This window comes from Panthera onca, chromosome B4 (genome assembly GCF_046562875.1).
Source record: "Panthera onca isolate mPanOnc1 chromosome B4, mPanOnc1 haplotype 2, whole genome shotgun sequence".
NCBI lineage: Eukaryota > Metazoa > Chordata > Mammalia > Carnivora > Felidae > Panthera > Panthera onca.
In genome coordinates, this window is record NC_138345.1 from 80214461 (window position 1) to 80235870 (window position 21410).

At 40.6% G+C, this 21410-nt stretch overlaps 1 protein-coding gene and 1 long non-coding RNA gene across 7 annotated transcripts in view; one reads left to right on the plus strand and one right to left on the minus strand.

The window, feature by feature from the left end:
• Positions 1–8212, plus strand: part of LOC132694265 (uncharacterized) — a 26205-nt gene extending 17993 nt beyond the window's left edge. For both annotated transcript variants that reach the window (XR_009617219.2, XR_009617220.2), the window contains exons 3-4: positions 6724–6834; positions 8114–8212. This is a non-coding gene — a long non-coding RNA (uncharacterized LOC132694265). The remainder of the gene's footprint in view (positions 1–6723; positions 6835–8113) is intronic.
• GTSF1 (gametocyte specific factor 1) lies at positions 5227–19785 on the minus strand. Of its 5 annotated transcripts, none has more exons than XM_060657385.3 (9): positions 19631–19785; positions 17926–17970; positions 12898–12998; positions 10986–11112; positions 10464–10547; positions 9952–10069; positions 8487–8581; positions 7540–7576; positions 5227–5434 (listed from the first exon to the last, which is right to left on the minus strand). In XM_060657385.3, exons 2-8 carry the CDS (start codon positions 17939–17941, stop codon positions 7560–7562), a joined length of 558 nt encoding a protein of 185 aa, XP_060513368.1. In that variant the 5' UTR covers positions 17942–17970; positions 19631–19785; the 3' UTR covers positions 5227–5434; positions 7540–7559. The 5 variants fall into 5 exon arrangements, with proteins under 5 accessions (XP_060513368.1, XP_060513367.1, XP_060513364.1 ...); XM_060657384.3 differs by having other exon boundaries at positions 19590–19782; XM_060657381.3 differs by lacking the exon at positions 19631–19785 and adding an exon at positions 18568–18712.
• Between the last annotated feature and the right edge of the window lie 1625 nt (positions 19786–21410).

A 21410-nucleotide genomic window follows, 5' to 3' on the forward strand; every position in this document is an offset into this window, starting at 1 on the left:
AAAGAGGAAGCTAAGTTTGATGACCACTATTTTCTCTAGAGAGTAAGAGGCAAAGCCATCTGCTGAAAGTAAGGATGGGAAATAGGGACTATAAAGTTGAGAACAATAGGGGCGCCTGGGTGACTCAGTTAAGTGTCCAACATTGGCTCAGGTCATGATCTCACAGTTTGTGGGTTCGAGTCCCGCAACAGGCTCTGTGCTGACAGCTTATAGCTTGGTGCTTGCTTCGGATTGTGTCTCCCTCTCTCTCTGTCCCTCCCCTGCTTGCACTCTGTCTCTCTCTCAAAAATAAATAAAACATTTAAAAAAATTAAAAAAAGATAAAGTTGAGAACAATAAAAAGGGTGCAGTGGTCACCAGGTAAATTTGAAAAAGCCCAACAAGAATGAATACCCGAGTTAAGAAATCATACATCTGCAGTGGAGTCAGTTGGCATATTTAGGTGATTTTCTACCACCATGCTCAAGAACCCAGAAGAAATAGGGTGTAAGAGATAGTGGGTTCCACTTGACTTGGGAATTGGTGACACAGAGACAGTAAAAAAGCAATGCGGTCAAGAGAATTCAGGGTGCTGATTTAGGCCACCGGAGTGACTATGAAGTCCAAGGTGACAGACATGGAAATGAGTTCAAAAGGAAACTCACAGCCTGGGAGAGTGAGAGGTTGGGTGCAAATTACCATTTAGGGAAACAGGAAGGGTCTAGAAGCCGAAAGCAGTAAATTAGAAATCAGAAGTCCCAGGTTATGGTCACAGCTCAGTACTAATAAGCCATGGATCCTTGGCAAAGATAGTTTTCTGGGCCTCTTTTTCCTCCACCCTGGGTTAAAGTATGTAAAATGTCAAGTAAGAACAGTGGTTTGCCTACAGTAAGCACTCTGCAACTATGTAATACTTGTTCCTAATGTTTTAAAGTTATATAGTATTTATTCATTTTATTTTTTAAAATATTTATTTTTGAGAGACAGAGTGGAAGTAGGGGAGGGGCAGAGAGAGAGGGAGACATAGAATCTGAAGCAGGTTCCAGGCTCTGAGCTGTCAGCACAGAGCCGGATGTGGGGCTCGAACCCACAAACCATGAGATCATGACCTGAGCTGAAGTCGGACGCTTAACTGACTGAGCCACCCAGGGTCTGTGCTGACAGCTCATAGCCTGGTGCTATGTTATATAGTATTTAATACACACGTACGAAGCATCAGACAAACACCAGGAAACCTACCACCCAACTTATTGAATAGAATAATATACTGTGTTTTTCCCTAATCCCATCCCCGCAGCTTCTCCACTGGAGATAACCACTGTCTTGAAGTTTGTGTTTATCATTCCCTGTCTGTCTGTCTGTCTGTCTATCTATCTATCTATCATCTATCTGAGAGCATAAGTGGAGAAGCATGGCATAGGGGAGAAAGAGAATCTTAAGCAGGCTCCATGCTCAGCACAGAGCCCAACACGGGGCTTGATCCCACAACCCTGGGATCATGACCAGAGTCGAAATCAAAAGTCAGACTCTCAACTTACTAAGCCAACACCCAGGAACCTCCCCCCCTCCCCCCCGCCGCCCCGTTTTTTTTTTTTTCAAATGTTCCACATTTGTACAGCACCTATTTCTTCATATGTAAGATAAAGCTTTGCTCTTAAACTCCCCTTCCAGCTCCAAGGCTATGAGATATGATTGGGTGGGCATCAAAGTTACACACCTAGCAGAACCATATGTTTTTCAAGGGCTTTATAAAGCTACAACACTGACTCTTCTGTTGACATCTCCAATTCAACAAAAGGATATCTCAATGGAGCTTCTAATTTCAAAATCAAAACTTCCCATCACTTTTAATTTGTACCTCTGCTAGAAAGTTCTCCTCTACAGAAAACCAACACAAGGAACAAATAATCTGTCACCTTGTCCAATGAAAACCTAGAACCCAAGCCTGAGAATGAACTAGAAAGCAGACTTCATTTCAATGACAAGCATTTTATTTTTTTTAACGTTATTTTTGAGACAGAGAAAGCATGAACGGGGGAGGGTCAGAGAGGGAGGGAGACACAGAATCCGAAGCAGGCTCCAGGCTCCGAGCTGTCAGCACAGAGCCTGATGTGGGGCCCAGACCCACGGACTGTGAGATCATGACCTGAGCCGAAGTCAGGCACTCAACTGACTGAGCCACCCAGGCGCCCCTCAATGACAAGCATTTTAATAAAAACGAAGAGGCATGGTTGGGTTAATATGAAGTATTTCATACAACCTGGATTTACATCCTCCATAAAAATGTGTAGGTCTTCTTGTCTTCATGTTTCTTCAAAGGCTCTTCCACTATTTTAGTTTTTATATAAAACAGTCTTTAAGGTAAACACAAATGCAAATCTGCTGACCATATGGTTGTTCTCCAGGGGTACTATCTGGCCTAGGATGCTATTTTTCCTAGCTATAGACAATCTTAACTTTTATATCTGTCTCACCAGTTACCAAGTTTATGAGTTAAGCGAGTTGGACCAGGCAGTGGAATTGCTGTGTAAAGGGCAAATGTCCTGTTCATACAAAGGTCTGCATTGGTCAGACCTCAGTACAGCTATTATAGAAAGTCACCTGAGCCTGTTGGTACTGGGGTAGCAGGTTAATAGTGTCCTCAGTGGCTTCTGAAGAGGCCAGGACTGTAAAGTAGGATGTGAATATGTTCTGGACCTTAATCATACCAGGAAGACAGTCATCAAAAGAATGAGTGGTCACTACAGTATTTTTCTCATAGAATTTTGGTGGTTTTCCTTATGCTACCCACTGAGTTGGCACAAGAAAACGTGTATTTTTAAAAAATTTTTTGTTATGTTTATTTTTTATATTTTTGAGAGAGACAGACTGTGAGTGGGGGAGGGGCAGAGAAAGAGGGAGACACAGAATCTGAAGCAGGCTCCCAACGCAGGGCCTGAACTCCTGAACTGTGAGATCGTGACCTGGGCCGAAGTCGGACAGTTAACCGACTGAGCCATCCAGGCACCCCGGAAAATGTGTATTTTCTTAAAGGTCTCCTTTCCAAGGCCAGTCCTGCTTCAATCATTTAAAATATAGTATACAAATCACCTTGGTTTTTATAACCTGCCTCTTTAAAAATGGTAATATAAACACAACGTTATCTCCTCAGTGTCTGCCTACTTTAAAGCTTAAAATGAACTGGGAAAAGTAACACTAAAGGACTCCAAGAATGCCAGTATAGGTATATACATTTTGTCTAAGAGATTAACGAGGAAAAGGTACTACCATGCATTACTTGAAATTAAATCCAGATATTCTCCTTGTTTAGCTCGGGTACAGCTACCAGGAGAGCTCAGAATCATTTTTACCTCCATGTGTTTATCCCTGGTAAGAACATTTGCAAATCACAATGGCACTTCTAGAACCCCTACAGCGAAAGGCAATCTTCCAAAAAGCAAATCCTCTCCTTGGGGTAGAGTATGGAAGCCTTGGATAAGATTGAAATGCGGGCCTCAAAGGCTCTCTGGGCTAAGCTTGTGAAATACCTCTGCATTTAACCTGTAACACTTGACTTTAACTGAAATTAAGGCAGAATATTCAGCTGCTTACCTGTCCACATTCCAAAGGGAAGTCATCCTCTGAAAAAGAGGATCTCACAGAGAAGTTTCTCCTTCCCAATTCTGACAGATGTATAGACTTAGTCACTTCTTTGTTCTAGTTTTTGGGAATTTCCAAAAATCTCTAGTAAACTAAATCCAGACTAGTGAATTCTAGGCCCAATAAACATCCCAAGTAGTCCCTGAAAGCTCCTGGACCAGACAAATTGGCTGCTTTAATCATTAGTTTACTAAAGAAACAGCAGGCTTGTTTATTTTGTGAGCTAATGAAATTAACACAGGTAGGCGTTCTCCTACAGTGAGTGGTACTCACACTCGAAAAGGTCAGATGTTTTGTGACTTTGTGATTTCTGATTCTTTTGTTGAGTTGTATTCAAGCAGTTAATTCTTTGCAATGAGACTCACACCCCTGCTTGTTCTTCCTAAACTGGTTAGGTGTTCTGGATTACAACTACAGAATAGACAGTTTTGTTGTTATCACCCAAACAAATGAAATCAACAGGGATTTGTAATTTTCCAGTAAGACGAGTACTTTTAAAACGTTAGGTTGTGAGGTATTGGTTGATATACAAATAACCAGATTTAGTGGCATAATGGGTGTTTTCTCCCCCCTCCATACATTATCACCATCTCCAGAGGAAAAGGTTTAGTTATTCACTTAAGATCACACAGCTAGAAGCAGAAATACCTTGTACTGGGGCTTATCTTGAACCTGTTTTTAGAGACGGCAACTAAATAAACTGCTCTGCTTCATTAGGAGAGACTCCAATGGAAAACTCATGAAAGGAGGCATTCCATAAAAGCCCACTCTCCCTTATCTGTTACCCACAAACAATGCTAGACAGATCATTTTTGAAATTATTTGTAAGCATGCTTCATCCAAATCCTTATCTATACCACATCCTACATCCCTCTCCATGCAGACTTCAAACCAAACCAAACCTGAAAAAGCCAACCAATCAACAAAAACAAAAAAGCAAAAATGCACAGATAATCCAAATAAACAAACAAAAAAACTGGTCTGGGGAAATCATGAGGTTTCCTCTTGAGAGCCAACCAGATGCTAGGACAGCCCGAGCTTTGGGTGTTTCAGAAATTGAACTTACTCTACACAAATCCCAGGGTAGTCGGCAGGGCCATCACAAATTTAAGCTTTGAAGCTTAATCAAATTTCACACACAGGTGGAAAGCCTATCTCTTCCCCACACATACATTGTTCCTCTCCATTCCAATCTTCACTCCTACATAATCTACACCTGGTTTGACACCGAGTACAATTTCCAGCTGGAATGTGGGAGAGATGAAAAGAAACCTACCCTAGGTTGGAAATATTCAGAGAGCAAGATGTTCTAAGATTTTAACCAAGAATGGGGTATTTTGCTATATAAATGCTATCAACATCTTGAGGACTCTGGATAAAAAGATGCACTGATCAAAAAAGGCCCATTCCTATAAATTCTAAAAAGAAGCTTGCTGATGTGTGTCAGAGAACATAAATACAGTTATTTTTTTTTTTTCCAACCCAAGTTTCTTGCCTGCTTTAGCTGGATCCTTTAAGATAACTTTAAATAATTATGTTTCATTAATGTGGAACAGGATGTGATTTCTGATCTTGGGGCTGCAGGTACTTAATGAAACTATCAAGCTATCTATGTTGATGCTTTATTTGAAGCAGTTCTTCTGAGTTTGAGAGTTCTTTCCTGCATCAAATGAATGAGACTCAAAGCAGGGAGGAAAAAAGAAAAAGGTACTTGTCAGTTTGAAAGTCACAGTTTATCTTTCTATAATTAGGAGAAAAAAAAAATGAAGAACCCATTGGTAGCAGGAAGAAACAAGAGTCTTCTAGGGTCTGGCATCTGCAAGGAAATGAGAAAAAAAGAAGAGATCTTAGTTCCTGTCAGTGATAAAAACACCAACTACATCTGACAACAGGCCACACAACCTGATTAAAATCTCTTGGTCAGCTGGAAGAATCTGCTGTTGTTAATGGCAGAACACCAAGTACCTTCTGACCCTTAACTTTTCAGTTCCACTAAGCACACAGAAACTTAATTGAATTAAAAACATTCTACACAGAGATCGATGTACACTCCTTGTGTCAACAGTTTCATGAGTGAGAAGAAAATCAGAATTGACTATCCATACAATTGACTCCTCGAGACAATTCTGGATTAATTTCAACTAACATATTGATCTTTTTCTCTTCTCACATACTCTATCTACTCATTAGTTCAGTAATATTTTTTGAGCTGTTTACAATGCACATTAGGGGAACAAAAATTAATATGATATCACCTGCTTCGAGACACTTACCTAGTAAAAAGATTTGTTTATAAAAACACAATGAGATAAAAGCATAGTAAATGCAAGGTGAACCGATCCTTTTTATGTATATGTATTAAAAAAAAATCTCCACCCATACTTAAGTTCCTTAAGGGATAAAGTCCTATCTTCTCTTTTTTTTATCTTTCCAAAGAAGCTACAGCATTCTACAACAGACATTCAAAATATGATGCTTTATTTTTTATTAAGAGAAAAAGGTCTGTGGCTGTTTAAGGATTCTTACCTAAACTAGGATAATTTTTTTCCCTTGGTTCCTCAGAGGTTATATAGAAAAATACATTTTCAGCATGTAAGGGGTTTAACAGCAAAGAGTTAAGTTCCAAAGGAGAGGAACATCTAGTATTCAGCATTAGAGACAGGAGCTTCTCCTAGGCTTTCATCTTAGAGTAAGTTTTTTTTTTTTTTTTTTTTTTTGTAATCTCTACACCCAATGTGGGGCTCGAACTCGCAACTCCAAGATCAAGAGTTGCATGCTCTTCTGAGTCAGACAGTCGCCCCTAGACCATTTTTATTAGGTAGCTATCCAGACGAGATGAGCACCAAGCATCTTGGGAGGCGTGTCAGAGAAGGCTTCAAAGTTCGCCATTCATCCAGGTCAGTGTGTGCTTTCCTGACACACCCCAGTGCTGCTGTAGCACTTTCTCTTCTGGGGCCAAATCTAATTTTCTGGTTTCCAGATGTATTTAACCATGTGACATCAGAACCTACCAAGAAAAATGGATAGTACCTAGAAGCAACTTGTAAATATTGTCCGTGGCTAAAGGGTGTTTGCTTTTAGAATCTCTTTTCTGCTTCTCACTAGAAGAAACATCAGTTTTGGTACAACATGAACCCTAACTCACAGGAGATCCACCTGCTTCACTGTCCAGAGGAAGCGAATGAACTGGAAGGCATCAGGCCAATTACTCATTAAGTAAATATTCACAGAGAGCCTACTATCTGCATGACAGTGGGGATATCATCTCCTCCCTAGACTAATAATATTCCTTTTGCCAGGAGCAAGACGGCCGGGCAACCTCAACCAAAATAGCATTTGAAGCATCAAATTTGGCTCTGCCATAGGTGTACAGGGTTACTTCAAGGAAAGGCTTTCTCTGTAAAAAGATTTTGCTCCCTTCATATAGATTTTGTGAGATTCTACTAAATCAGGTATTCAGATAAGATCGACAGTGCAAGACTCTTAGAGACCCCAAACTTTTAAGTGCTCATTAAAAGGAGTGAATTTTTTGATGAGTGTTAAACTGTACAGCAAAGGAAAAATTGCAGAGCAGTGAAGCACAGCTGTCTGATTAATCTCAAGCCCATTAAAAAGGCATGATAGATCTAGAATGCAACTTTGATAAAAAAAAAAAAGAAGAAAAGAAAAAGGAAAAAGGCAATGTGTATTAACGTTAGGGAAAGCAACTTGGCATGTTAACAGAATTCTAATTTAACCAGTAAATGCCTATTCATTAGCGTGTAAAGCCATAATAGAAGCTATATACTTAAAAAACACAGGCACACACAAAGCTTTAATTTGGTACCATAATCTGAAAGAAAATTGGACCCAAATTGCTTTATGTCCAGTTAAATCTTGCTACCATCTGAAGAGATAGTGAAATAAAACTGAAACACTTACTTGATGAGATAGATATTCAGTTACTGTGCATTTCCATCTATGGAGTAGAAATATTTCAAAATAAATACACCATGACAATTGAAACTCACTCCATTCCCTATTCTTACTAAACACAAATGACTTATTCCTGGGGTAGGCTGAATTACAATATAAAAGTAGAAGAATTCAAAATTAGTGATTGGGTTCTACTCAAACGCATGGGAAAAGAATAGTTCATTCATTACCTATCAAGCCTTCAGGCATATGATCTGGTGATCTCATTTTTTTTGGAAATGGAAGTATCCAAAGGGAAATGTTTTAAAGGGAATCTTTTAGCCACCTACAAAATTAGCTCAAACAGCAGCAGAGACTGAAATCAAGGGAATGTGCATTTGGGAGCAACATTAGGAAAGTACGTATTAAATAAAAATGACAGTATCTTGGGTGTGGGAATTTATCAGGGTGATATGATATGAATTCAGTACCTATTTACCCAGAACGGCCTCTGATGCCTAGGGAAGACATCGGAATACTATTCTTAATGCCAGTTCTTCTGACTTATTACTTTCATTTTCTCTCTTTCATTTCCTTTTAGGTCTCTGCAATCCATTTCGAATCCCAGTTTCCTATTGATATTATGCCTTGAATGTCAGGGATGACTTCCTCCTAGGCAAAATTAATAGCTTTTTTATTGGTCCCCAAATTTGCCCACGGTATTTGATGTCAGTGGTCACCCCAACTTGAGCACATTCTTTTGGTTTCTGCGATCCTGTACTTTCCTGTTATTAACCAGGGCCAGGGCTACGGTGAAGAAAGCGAAGTGCTCAGAATGCAAAATTCAAGGAGGCACTCACTCTCAGGGTCATGCGAGTGTAATGTGTTCACGCTGAACATGTTTTTGGCTAGTCAAGACCAACCATATTTACACAATGAAAAGAATAAAAGCATTTTGCCTTTATTTCACTTACTGTTTTTCCACGGCAGAACATACGGCAGAGACTTGGGAACACGCATGCCTGAAGCCAGGTTACTCTTATGTTCCATAACTATGTTGCTTGCAGGGCTGCAAAAAGAAAGACAAATTTGCCTATGCCCGCCTATCTGTATTCTCCAGGCAGGCACACACAAGACCATCAAAAATGTGTTTTTTGTAATTTGGGGGAAAACAGCAAACTACATTCTGAAATGTAAACACATTTCCATCAAAACATTCTTGCAATTAGAATGATTACTACTTCTCTGAAAAGCTCACTGTTCTGTAAAAGCATTAAGATGGGTCTGACCATTTTCATTTTCCAGAAATTGAGATAAACAGCAATGCCATCTACTGTTCAGTTGTGTGACAGGCTCATCAACTCACTCAACAAATATGAGAGATAAAATGCCAAGACAACCAAACCAAAGGCAACACATCTCATAGGACGGAGGGAAAATTAAAACTGTACTATTAAAATTCATCTTCACGTTCTTCTATTTTAGTGCACACACACAATAAGGTACACATGCAATTGTTAACTTATCTTAGGAGCTAAGAAATAAAAATTGATAAGCATTCTATTTGGGGAAAAATGAAGTCTAGCATCTCATTCCTTCATTTTCTAATCCATAAATATTTTCATTTCTGAATATTTGCAATTTGGTCTTGTTTGAAGATGAAGTAGTAATGAGAAATCTTTTTTTTTAAAGTTTATTTGGGGGGGGAGAGAGGGAGGGAGGAGGGAGGGGGGAGGAGGGAGGAGGGAGGGGGGAGAGAGGGAGAGAGGGAGAGAGAGAGGGAGAGAATATGAGAATGAATGAGTGAATATGCAGAAATGAGCAGGGGAGACAGAACCCCAAGCAGGCTCCACTCCCTGATCTCATGAACCATGAAATCACAACCATGACCTGAGCTGAAATGTAGAGTTGGGATGCTCAACAGACTGAACCACCCAGGCTCCCCAGTAATGAGAAATCTTATAGATTTAGATACAAATCAGTGGAAAGAAGAGATGCATTTTCTTCCCTACCCAAAGGTACTCTGGCTTACCCAGTTTCAAGTCACAAACTTTTAAGATTATTTTTCCTTAGACATTAGCTACCCAGAGTAAAACTGATCCATGTGGTGTAGCTGGAGAATTTTTTTCAAAGTGTTTAAATACTGTGAACCTAGCAAAAAAACCAAACAGACACAAGAATGTCTCGTACCACTGTCTCCCTTGCTAGGCTATAAGCTAGTATTTTTGTGTTCCCATAGTGATTAACACAAAGCATGTGACTTTTTTATGAACTGAGGAATAAAAAAGGAAAATAACTCGTCAAAACCACATCTAGACTACATTACCACCAAGTAACACCATTAAGGAACGAGATCAAATCAGGCTTTGGTGGCTTCCTTTGGTAACAGAGCACTTGGATTTTGGGAGGCAGTGCTGGGAACGAGACCATTTCATTTACCTGTTGTTGCCACAGTAGTTGGCTGTGCCCCAGACAAATGGGGTGCTGGTCTGTTCCCACAGATCTGCCAAAGAAAGCAAAACACAGTTTGTGGTGCTGTAGTTTATGCTAGTTGAATCTGTAAGGCGGGAAATAATACACCTAAGTTTAGAGAAGCAAGTAAAAATTGATCAAGTACCCTGCCTGACACAGTAGCAGGGATTTAATTGAAGGATATAAACACAGCAACATAAATAATAATAAACGTGTCCAGTAACAACCAAACACAGATGGTACAACACAATTTATGGAAAAAAACAGATGTAAAGAAGTGCTTCTTCCAATCAAGAGGGATAGGCTGTTCCACGTGTCTGCACAGTGATACAAATGTGCTCGTTCTGGGGCCCAATAAAAATAATAAGGCATTCTGCACAACATGGTGTGCTCATAAAAAAGGAAAATCTTCCTTCTGTCTAAAGCAAATGACTTGAGAATTTAGACACTGTGAAGAAAAAGACATAGAAACACTTCACCTTTATCCCAGTCTTCATCGCAAGGAGGGCACTGCCAGGTGCTCTTGGCCAGAGACTCTTGTCCAAGGTTCCTGGTTTGGTTGACTGCAAGATAATAAAGACTCTGCTGTAAGAAGGGAACATCGCCAATTATGTTAAAAGGGGTCAATGGCCTAAAAGGTTGCAGGGTAGCCTAACAGGTCTTTGTTTCCGAAAAATGGATGCTACAAAAGCTAAACAGAGAGGTCTTATCCCTTTGCTGACAGAAGAAAGAGAAGCAGAAACAAAGACATTTATCATATTTACGGCAATAAAATGATTCTTATTTTTAGATGAATTATTGGTAAAATGGATCAGGCTGTTCAGAAGGGAAAGCAGTCTGACAAACACAACCTGACAACCTGTTACTGATGAGATAAAAAACTCAAAGGCAGAAAGGTATTATTCTTCTGAAATGATGAAAGTCAAAAATCAAGGTGACAACATAGCACAATACATAGCTAGGGCTAACCTCTAGCACTGGAACATTTTAGCTAGTCTTACCAACATCCTGCTCAATACAACTTTTATCGTCACAGCTTGAGATATGGTGGCTGATTTCGGCCCGAGGAACCTGGTGGCGAGCATTGAAGGGACAAGTAGCCAATTTGTTTGCGACATCAGGATGATTCTGCAGAACACAAATTAAGGGGTCTGTCAAAATAAGGAGGTTTATTCTATAAACGACTCCACTAATATCTCTCAATAAACTTGTGGCTTAACTATGGGAGGCAAACTCATGGTAGAAAAGTGAGAGGGAATTATTTATCACTCACACAGACTGTACAGGTGACCTCAAGATCATCAAAACATAAGCTTCTTTGTTAGGATCACAGAGACTGACAACACAGATACTGGGTCAAAAGTGGCTTATACGGAAGGACATGGTGAATTTCGGATTGGGTATTTGAGCCATCTTTCTCAGGATCACAAGACTCTGGCAGCACAGCCTATAACGGTGGAGCTCTCTGGATGTCTTTGAAGGGTGATATTCAGGAAACAGTAACATGGAAACACGCTCTTGGTCTGCATTGCAGTAGCGCCCCTATTATTGCAATGCAATAGTGCTGGAAAATAGCTGTTGGAAGGGAGCCGCAGAAGCAGCAAAGCAATGGCTTTTCAGATTAACACAGGAACACTTATTTAAAGTAACGATCCCTGAAATGATGCTGTGAACAATTTGACCTTTATTTTGGTTATTGTACTGAGGAAAAGCCCAAATGAGGGTCTGTTCTGCTGACCAAGTTTCTTATTTTAAAAAACAAAACAACAAAGTATTTAACATCACCCAAATCCTGTAGCAAGCATATCAGCAGTTAAGAAATTCATTTATTATTAGAAGCAAAACACGTATCACAAATGATACTCAAAAATGTAAAAATAATGTGAAGGGGGAGGACACTAGAGAAAAACAGAGGATGAAGAAAATTGTGAGGAATTTGCAAGCATTCCAATGCAAAGATTTTTGCGGTGAAAGATTAAGAGCATCACAAGAAGAGAGTTAAAGACAGTGTCTTTTTATCGCTTGGCTTCCTTTCCCAACCTTTACCCTTGGGGCATGTTTGAGAGCCTAGGGAAGGAAGTCATTGTGGTATCTGCTGGTCCAGATTATCCAGGTTCAACTTTAAGGGATCCTTGCTCTAGAGATTCAAAAGGGGTGGAGAAATGATCACCAATGGCATTACAACCATGTCTCCAAGATTACAAGAGAAACACCCTTTAAAGGATGTTAATGCATACATGAATTGTATGCAGTTTGGATTAAATACCAAAAATGTCCAAGCAAAAATCCTTGCAGACCTTTGCCCTCTGTATCTGACATCTGTATTCTAAAAATCCTTTCTAAGTGCCTCAATTAGTATACCAGCATTAAAGTAGTTTACATCAGCTAAGACCAGAGAAAAAACTCAGATGACTTCTTCCCCCCGCCCCCCCAAACCCCAGAGACGCTTACTGTTTAAACTTGGAGAAATGATTATTTTTAGTAATCTTTTCTTAGGCTAACCTCTAGCTGTTCAACTTCTCTAACATTGCTAAACACACAAACAAAAAAATAAAAAATAAGTGTATTATGGCACTCAATCCTTATCAGGACAACGAACACATCAAATTTACAAGCCAAGAGGGATTTCTCGTTGCTAGCAAAATTAGTGTTTCCTCTGTTTTACAAAGAGTGAAAAGAGCATATAAAGGGTGTTTTCTCACTAGTTAAGGGGGAAAAAAATGAAAACGAGAAAAAATTTATGTACTCAAGAAATAAATTCCTTTCTATAAATGTTGGTAGTTAGAGTCCTAAAACAATTCCGGCATTAAGTTAAAACACTTTTGTTAAAATTATACGGTTATTTACAAAATCTGGCCTCTTAAAAGAACTCAGGAGGTCATTACAAGGCAAATAATGCAAACAATATCTTACCTTTCTGCACTTGATAAGATGATAAGGAAACCTGCAGGCCCTGATCTGGTGGTTTTTATCATAGGGGCATTGTAATAACTTTTCAGGGTCCAGGGAATCGACTAAAAGAGAGAAAGGTAGGATAAACATAAACCCAACCAGCCTTTGTACAACTCCAGTATTCCAGACACACTGGATTTTTCAACAGAATCTTTAACAATAGAACAAGACAGTCTAATGACAACTTGGCATTTTAAAAAAAGGGTGACTAAACATTTAAACACGAAAATGTAACTCCGAGAAGATAAAACTGTATTACCACCAAATCTTGGGAAGTCTAGCAAAACAAGCTATCATGGGATAGCTTGATAGGATATTGATAAGATAGGATCTTATTAGTTCATATTTGGTTGTACATAAATTTGTTTTACATGAAGAGTAACAATGAAAACAACAATAAAGTTAAATGAAATGACAGCCTCTTCTCCCTTCTAGATGTGCTAATTCAGGGTCATTCTTACCTCTAGCTAGCCAAACCAAAGCCTCCCAACCAGTATGCTAAAGGTCAGAATGGATGGTGTGCCAATATATTGATGGGGGATTCCTCTGCACGTGTGCCCTCTATCCCCCATCAGTCAGTTCTAGGGCAAATTGAGGGTAGTTAATACCCTTTGCCAGCATTCCTGCCTATTTACTAGTATGCCAGGTCGTGAAAATAGTTCATAAGCACTGCTCTAGATCTAGATTTCTTTTTCGTTTGTTTTGACTACTGTTAAGTAGTTCCTGATATTGGTTGCTGCAGACACCTCTCAAATGAAAACAATACCTTTATCAGACAGGTGGTTTTACCTTTTTTTTTTTTTTTTTTTTTTTTTTTTTTAATTTATCTTGAGAGAGAGAATATGCCTGTATGTGTGCTCACATGTGCGGGAGAAGAGAGAGAGGGAGAGAGAACCCCAAGCAGGCTTTGGGTTGTCAGTGAGGACCCAACGCAGTGTGAGATCATGACCTGAGCCAAAACCAAGGGTTGGACATTCAAACAACTGAGCCACCCAGGCGCCCTGGTGGTTTTACTTTTCATAGTTTGGAACACAGGTGAGGAAAAACCAGAATTCTCTAATCTAGTGATTATCAAGTTAGATAAAAAAAAAAAAGTAAGCTACAAAAACAGAACCTCCTAAGTTTAAGACAATTGCAGACATATGTGAAAGAAAGCCCCTAACCTAGATCATGCTATTTAAAACTACCCTTAGAAGACTATACTTTTGGGGTGCCTGGGTGGCACAGTTAACCATCTGACTTCAGCTCAGGTCATGATCTTGCGTTTCGTGATTCGAGCCCCACGTTGGGCTCTGTGCTGACAGCTGAGAGCCTGAGGCCTGCTTCGGATTCTGTGTCTCCCTCTCTCTTTACCCTTTGCCCGCTCGCGTGCGCGCACACACACACACACCCTCTCTCTCTCTCTCAAAAAAAAACAAACATTTTTTTTTTTTTTAAAAAGAAGACTATACTTTCAGGAATTACCTCTATAGTTACGAAAGAAGTTTCTCTAAATGGATAATGCTACCTGTAGACTTCACATGATGCCCAAGCTGAGCCACAAATTCTAACAAGCTTGGTTAAGAAAGGAAAATTAAATGGCTAAGCACATTCTGAGTATATTATGAGGACAAGAGGCAACCTAATAAAATGCTGTTGCCATCACTGAAGGCAATGATAAAAGTGAAATCATGTAAACAATTCACATTTGATAAGCAGCTTATAAACCAGGAGACTGCTCTGAAAATCAGAGGTCAGTGGGGAATTGAAACAGGCAGTTTCACTGGGAGAGTGGTAAACATGGAATAGACTGCTAGCCATGATCGTGATGCAAATGAGCCAGAAAGGTGACTTGAAGGACGGAAAGAATAGGAAGGAAAAGTATTAGAGGACAGGCAGGCTTGTTACGCCAACCGGGCTCATCCTGACCAGCAATCTTTTCATATTTCTGAAGCTTCAAGACACCCAGGGAGAGTTTACAGATAGAATTCTTATTAGTTTCTCTTCATTTAATCCATTCCATCATGAGCACATGTCGGGCCATGTCAGCAGCTGACTGACTGGACACACCTTATGACTCGTACACATTATACTACCCGTACAGTGCCATGCATCAGAGCTGATAATGATGGCTTCCTACCATTAACGCTTTACTTCCTGGCCTCTGGTAACTTAGGTCAGCTCTCAACTGGTTTCTAGATTTGAAAAATTTTATTTTACTTCTAAGTAAAAAAATTTTCATGGTGATAAACAGATACACAGCATAAAATTTGCCATCTTGGGGCACCTGGGTGGCTCAGTCGGTTAAGCGTCCGACTTCAGCTCAGGTCAAGATCCCACGGTCCGTGAGTTCGAGCCCCGCGTCGGGCTCTGGGCTGATGGCTCAGAGCCTGGAGCCTGCTTCCGATTCTGTGTCTCCCTCTCTCTCTGCCCCTCCCCCGTTCATGCTCTGTCTTTCTCTGTCTCAAAAATAAATAAAAGTTAAAAAAAAAAATTTGCCATCTTAACCATTTGTAAGTCTATAGTCCGGTAGTGTTAGGTATATTCACATTGTTGTGCAACCAGTTTCCAGAATTTTTTGCCTAGCAGAACTGAAACGCTATGCCCATCAAGCAATCCAGAACCAAAATGCTATCCCCATCAAGCAACAATTCCCCATTCTCTCCTCTCCCCAATCCCTAGCAACCAGTAATCCTGCTTCTTGTTTATATAAGTTTGACTATTCTAAATACTTTATATAAGTAAAAGCATAGGGTAGTCTTGTTTAAAATTTTTTATTTTATTAAAAAAATTTTTTTTTAATGTTTTAATTTATTTTTGAGGGACAGAGCGTGAGGGGAAGACACAGAATCTGAAGCAGGGTCCAGGCTCTGAGCTGTCAGCACAGAGCCCTATGCGGGGCCCGAACCCATGAACAGGGAGATCATGACCTGAGCCGAAGTCGGCTACCCCTTGGGTAGGGCCTTGAACCCACGTGAGAAAAAATGGAGGAAACTTCATAGAAATCAGGACTAGACCCAACAAAAGTATCAACAGCTAAGAGGTACAGCTCCCAAGCAGAAACTGAAAATCTTCTGGAATCTATCAAATTAATTTTTTTAAGTTTATTTATTTTTGAGAGAGAAAGAGCATGTGTGTGCACGTGTGAGTGTGCGTGCTCGCATGTAAGTGGGGAAGGGGCAGAGAGAGAGGGGGAGAGAGAGAATCTCAAGCAGGCTCTGTACCCTCAGCATCAGCGAAGGGCTTGATCCCAGGAACAATGAGGTCATGACCTGAGACCAACTAAGAGTCAGACATTTAACCAACTGAGCCACCCAGGGGCCCCACAATCTATCAGATTAAGGTTAAAATTTAAGGTTGAGAAGGTCAAATATATTCTAAAGCAGAGCTTCTCAAACTTTAACATAATCCCTAGGTGTTAAATCACTTGGGGACTGTGTTAAAATGCAGATTCTGATTCAGTAGGTCTGGGATGGTGTCCTGACACTGTGCATTTCTAACACACTCCCAAGTGATATTTTTCTAAGCAAAATAGAAACATATGGCTGAAAAAAGTAAAGAATGAGAGACATAAAGGGGAGTTGTTGCTTTCTAATTTAATAGAGTAGTAAGCTTCCAAGAACAAATAAATATTTATCTGCCTATCTCACATGGAATTCCAGGCTTAAATTATAATATTTTAAGAAAAATTAAGGGAGTAGGGGAGGGAGCCCTACGGAAGACCAAAGAGAATCAGCTTTCTAGATCAGGGATTCTCAAAGTGTGGTCCTCTGATAAGCAGCCTCGCCTGAAATCATGTCAGAACTGCAAATTCTTGGGTCCCAGACCTTCTGAATGAGAAATTGTGGGATTGAGTCCAGCAATCTGAGTTTTAACAAGCTCCCTCGGTGATTCTGCTGCATGCTCAAAAGTCTGAAAACCTCTGATGTAGATATTTAATAAAGACCATTTCCATGTAGTTTCTATAGATCGGTAATAAAGATTCTACTGGACTCTTCCTTGAAGGTAAAATGGAACGAAAATATCCTTTCGTTGGAACTTACTCTAAAGATATTCTAAACGAGACAGTAAGAAACAAAGCAGGCCCCGCTGACAAGTTTCATCCATTCACTGATGCAGAGGTTCTTTAAACTTGGTTAGGACCTAGAAACCATAGTGCCTTATGGTATCAAGTATGGCATGACACATGAAAAACATAGGACTCTGTCCCTTACTACGCGACCTTGGGAAAGTCAGTTAACCCAGGTTCTATTTTCTCGTAGGTAAAATCTGAATGTTAAATGAAATGATTTTTCAGGTTTCTTTTGTTTTTACGTTTGTATGATTCTAGGTGCTCCCTTTTGACTTCTTGGGCCATCTAAGGTGCCTGGGTCACTTGAGAATTAAGAACTCTTCCTAGGACGTCTTTAAATCCTAAAAATTCAACGTACGTCAACATCATTATGTACACAATATTATTCCTCACAATAGAAAGAAAACAGGGGTTACTAGCCCCTTGTACTTAATAGGAGCAACTGAAGTCCTGAGAAATTAAAATGCTTCATTTAATAAAAATATACTTTAACACAGCTGTCCCAACTGTAGCCTTTTCAAAGCTTGATAAATTTCAAGTGTCTTATTTCTTTTTTAAAAAAAATTTTTTTTAACTTTTTTAATTTATTTTTGAGACAGAGCATGAATGGGGGAGGGGCAGAGAGAGAGGGAGACACAGAATCGGAAGCAGGCTCCAGGCTCCGAGCCATCAGCCCAGAGCCCGACGCGGGGCTCGAACTCACAGACTGTGAGGTCGTGACCTGAGCCGAAGTCGGACGCCCAACCGACTGAGCCACCCAGGCGCCCCTCAAGTGTCTTATTTCAACTTTGGGTATTTCTCTACTACCTACCACATAGACATCTTCAGCAGTTTAGGGAGAAATGTGAATCCTTCCCAACACACTAAAAGTCTTGTCAGACATAAAACTATATGTAAAGAATTTAACTTATTTTCTAAAAGCAACAAGAAGTACATACTGTAAGTTTCTTCCATGTTGGAAATGAAGGAGCAGAATCCAAGTGCTGAGGGGGGAAAAAAAAAGCAGTGGTTCAGGTAACCAGAAATAAAAATGTACCAAAGGAAGTCCCAAAAAGGGGAGTCGAACTGGAATTGAAGCTACCCAAGTTCAATATAAGAAAGCCTGACTGTCCTGTTCCCCCAAATATTTACCCTCCTTTAAAGCATTCTTTACTACTTTGAAGTAACATGCTTGCCTAACACACGCTCTTGGAATAAATTCTAGGGCTCACAGTTAAGAAAAACCAAATATGACTACTAATTTAAACTGTATTCAAGTGATAAGGCAGTCTACTTTAAGTACACACGTAATGGATCCAATAAGCCCAGAGCCATTCTAGCTTATTATTTCTGTGACTTTTCCTAAGCACGACTGCGAAGTGCCACACTTATTCCAGTGATGTTTCACTTCCCTTCCCCCCCCCCCCCCCCCCCCCCCCCCCCCCCCCCCCGCCAATCTCCTATGCTAAAATGGATACACTTGGTTAAGTGCCTCCAGTTAGAACTCATTCCCTGTACCACTGAGGGAAAACTTTTGAATGTTAGGACTTAAGAACTGTTCATTTTATGGATAACACAGTAACAAAAGTACAACTCTCCACCAGAAATGCAGACGATTAAAGGATAGGAAATAGTTCTGTAGTTTGGATCCTCTTCTACTGAAGATCTCCCCCTATTTAGCATTGTGATTAAACAAACATCATTATGGGGAAGAACTAAATTTATATAAAGCCATTCTCATAGGAAACTCCTGAAAATTGGCTAGATTTACGGCTATTGTCTCTAGAGCAAGCTCTGCTTTGGCCCTTCATACAATTCTACACCCCTTCCCCCCATTCTATGACATAAGCAGCCTTGGAATCTATGATAGGAAATACAAGTGATCAGCTGGAACTCTAGTTTAGAAATTTGCTGTGGAGCCCATTTCTTAATGACAACTGTTAGTGAAAGTGTTGTAAAAAATATTTTTCATATCTGGATTAAGAAATCCCGATCTGCCTTTTGACAAGTTTTACTTATACGTACTTTACACTTTTTCAATAAAAACTAAGAGGTTTGGAAGGAAGAACCAAGTATTAGGTTCCTTGATTTTTAAGCCACCGTAAACTTTGGGGGCAGAACGCCTAATTAGAGTAGACTAAGGGCCCTGGAACCCATAGCTTCATCATTCAGCCGTGTCCACTGAAGTATCTTCCGTAACGAACTGTTAACAGGCGATTCTTTACCTTTTCCCTAGTACTAGACCGCGGTGAAATGGACAAATTACGTGAAGCAGTCAAGTTTGGGGGGCTGGATATAGTCTGAAGCAACCGGTTAAACTCTTAACAGAGATGGGGTCTCAGTAAAACTATCGTTTTTCTTCCTTTAAACGAAACAATCAGAGTAGATTTAAGCAAGGAGACTAAACTCGAGAAGGGGGGGGGGGGGGAGGTGGTTAACTTAAAAAAATGGAGACAAAAGAGGTAGAGGCCCTCGGGGTGCGCAGTCACAACAGCAGCGCCGGGAACCCACAGTCCCAAGGCTACGGGAGGAAAAAGGAAGATATTAGAGGGCGAAGGTGTCCCAGCACACTAAAGGGGAGGTGTTCGGCGGCCCCAAGCCAGACGGGCCTCGCCTTCCCTACCTGGTCGAGACACGCTCTTCCCACAGTGGCTTTCTCCTCACCTCCGCGCCCCAGCAACGCTCGTTTCCGGCCCCTGACGTTGGAGGGTGGGGCCCCCACTTCCTGTGACGCTGGCCTCTGCTCCGCGGGAGCGTGGGCTGCGTGGACCCTCCTTTCCCTCGCCGTGGGCCCCGCCTTGGCCCCTTCCTGCCCTTCAGGTTCCCCCGCCTCGCGCCATTCTCCTTTTTTAGCCCATCCTCCTGGGGGTCTCCAGAACGGTAGTGGCCTTGCGTGGGTGGAACCCGCCCTGCCTTCCTCGGGGTTCGTGGCGGCCATCTTAGGAAGGCGAATGTGCGCTCGAAGCGGGAATGAGACTGGTTAGGGCCGGCTGCTGGTGGGAAGGAAGCCTTGTTGGTGTCAGTTACCCAGGTAGAAGTGTAATTTGGATTTTGCGGGGCGGGAAGAGGGAAATCGTAAAGGAGACAAGCCTACAGAAGAGCCTAAACAAACAAAACACCAAGGACAGGAATCTAGTTGTTTTTGTTTAGCAAGCGTTGTAGAATCTTAAAATTCAGAAGTCAATAATAGTAGGTAAGAATGCTTGGGAGGGAGGATGACCTCGTTGGGTTAAAGGGAGTTTTAGAGTTGAGGGGAGAGCTCAGTGAAAAGAGTTGGAGAGGTGAAGGGAGCCAGAAAGCTTAACTTGATAATGGAAACCCAAACATAGATTTGTTCGCCCTGTTGTGGAAACTGTGATACACACACACACACGCACACACGCACACACGCGGTACTTGTCCCTGAAGTGCTTAGGAAAACAGGCCTAGAGTGGATGAAAGGCAAAATAGCAGTATAACAGATGTCAAAAATATGGTCAGGACTGGAAATTTACATTAGGAAGAAATCACTGAGGCCCAAAGTAAGCTGGGAAGGCTTTATGGAAAAAAAGGACTTGTGGTCTTTGAAGGTTAGACAGGAAAAAAGGAAGATGTTGACATCTGTTATGGTAGATCTGGTGATACTATTTTTCAAAACCAAGAAGTAAAAATACGATATGACAAAAATTTTTGTACTGTCCAAAGTATAGGAGGCAGTATGAGAGATCAGTCTGAGTACTGAAATATTGGGATTTTTGAAACATATCAGTGACTAATAGAGCCTAAATGTGACTTAGGAGAACTTATCCTGATAGCATGAACTGAATGTGGCTTCAGTGAAAAGGATCACAGATGGTACATTTTATTTTTCCGAGAATACTCTAAACATAATTTGTTACCTGTTGTTGGTTTTTTTTTTTTTTTTTTTTTTTTTTTTTTTTAAGATTATCAGCTCTTGGACTTAGGAGTGTGCATCACAGTCTTTGGCTCATATTAAGACCCTAAAAAGAAATGTGTTGTTAGGTGCCCTGCCCAAGCCATTCTTGTAGGCTAGTGATTTTTAATCTTGTCTGTACATTCCAATCATCTGGGGAGCCCAAGTTCCCCTTCCAGACCAGTTAATCAGAAAGGGCTGGGCATAGTTATTTTTAAAAAGCTACCCAGATGATTCTAATGTGCAGTCAAGGCTGGGAACCACTGACCTAGGCACTGTTTTGCATTTAGGAAAGCTATTCTTTCACCTGAGTGGCCTGGATAATTCCTGTGAAGGAGGAGCAAGCTGTTAAAGTGCTTCTTGAAAGATAATAGCTAAGAATGAAAGCTTCACTGCAAGCCTAGCACAAAGCATTTTAGAGAAAGCTGCTGTTTCGGCAAATCGGTTTCAGATTGTTAGGAATATCTTAAGGTAACCTTTCTGAAATTCTAAACCTCTTAATTTATCACATCATTCATGCAGATTGGTGGG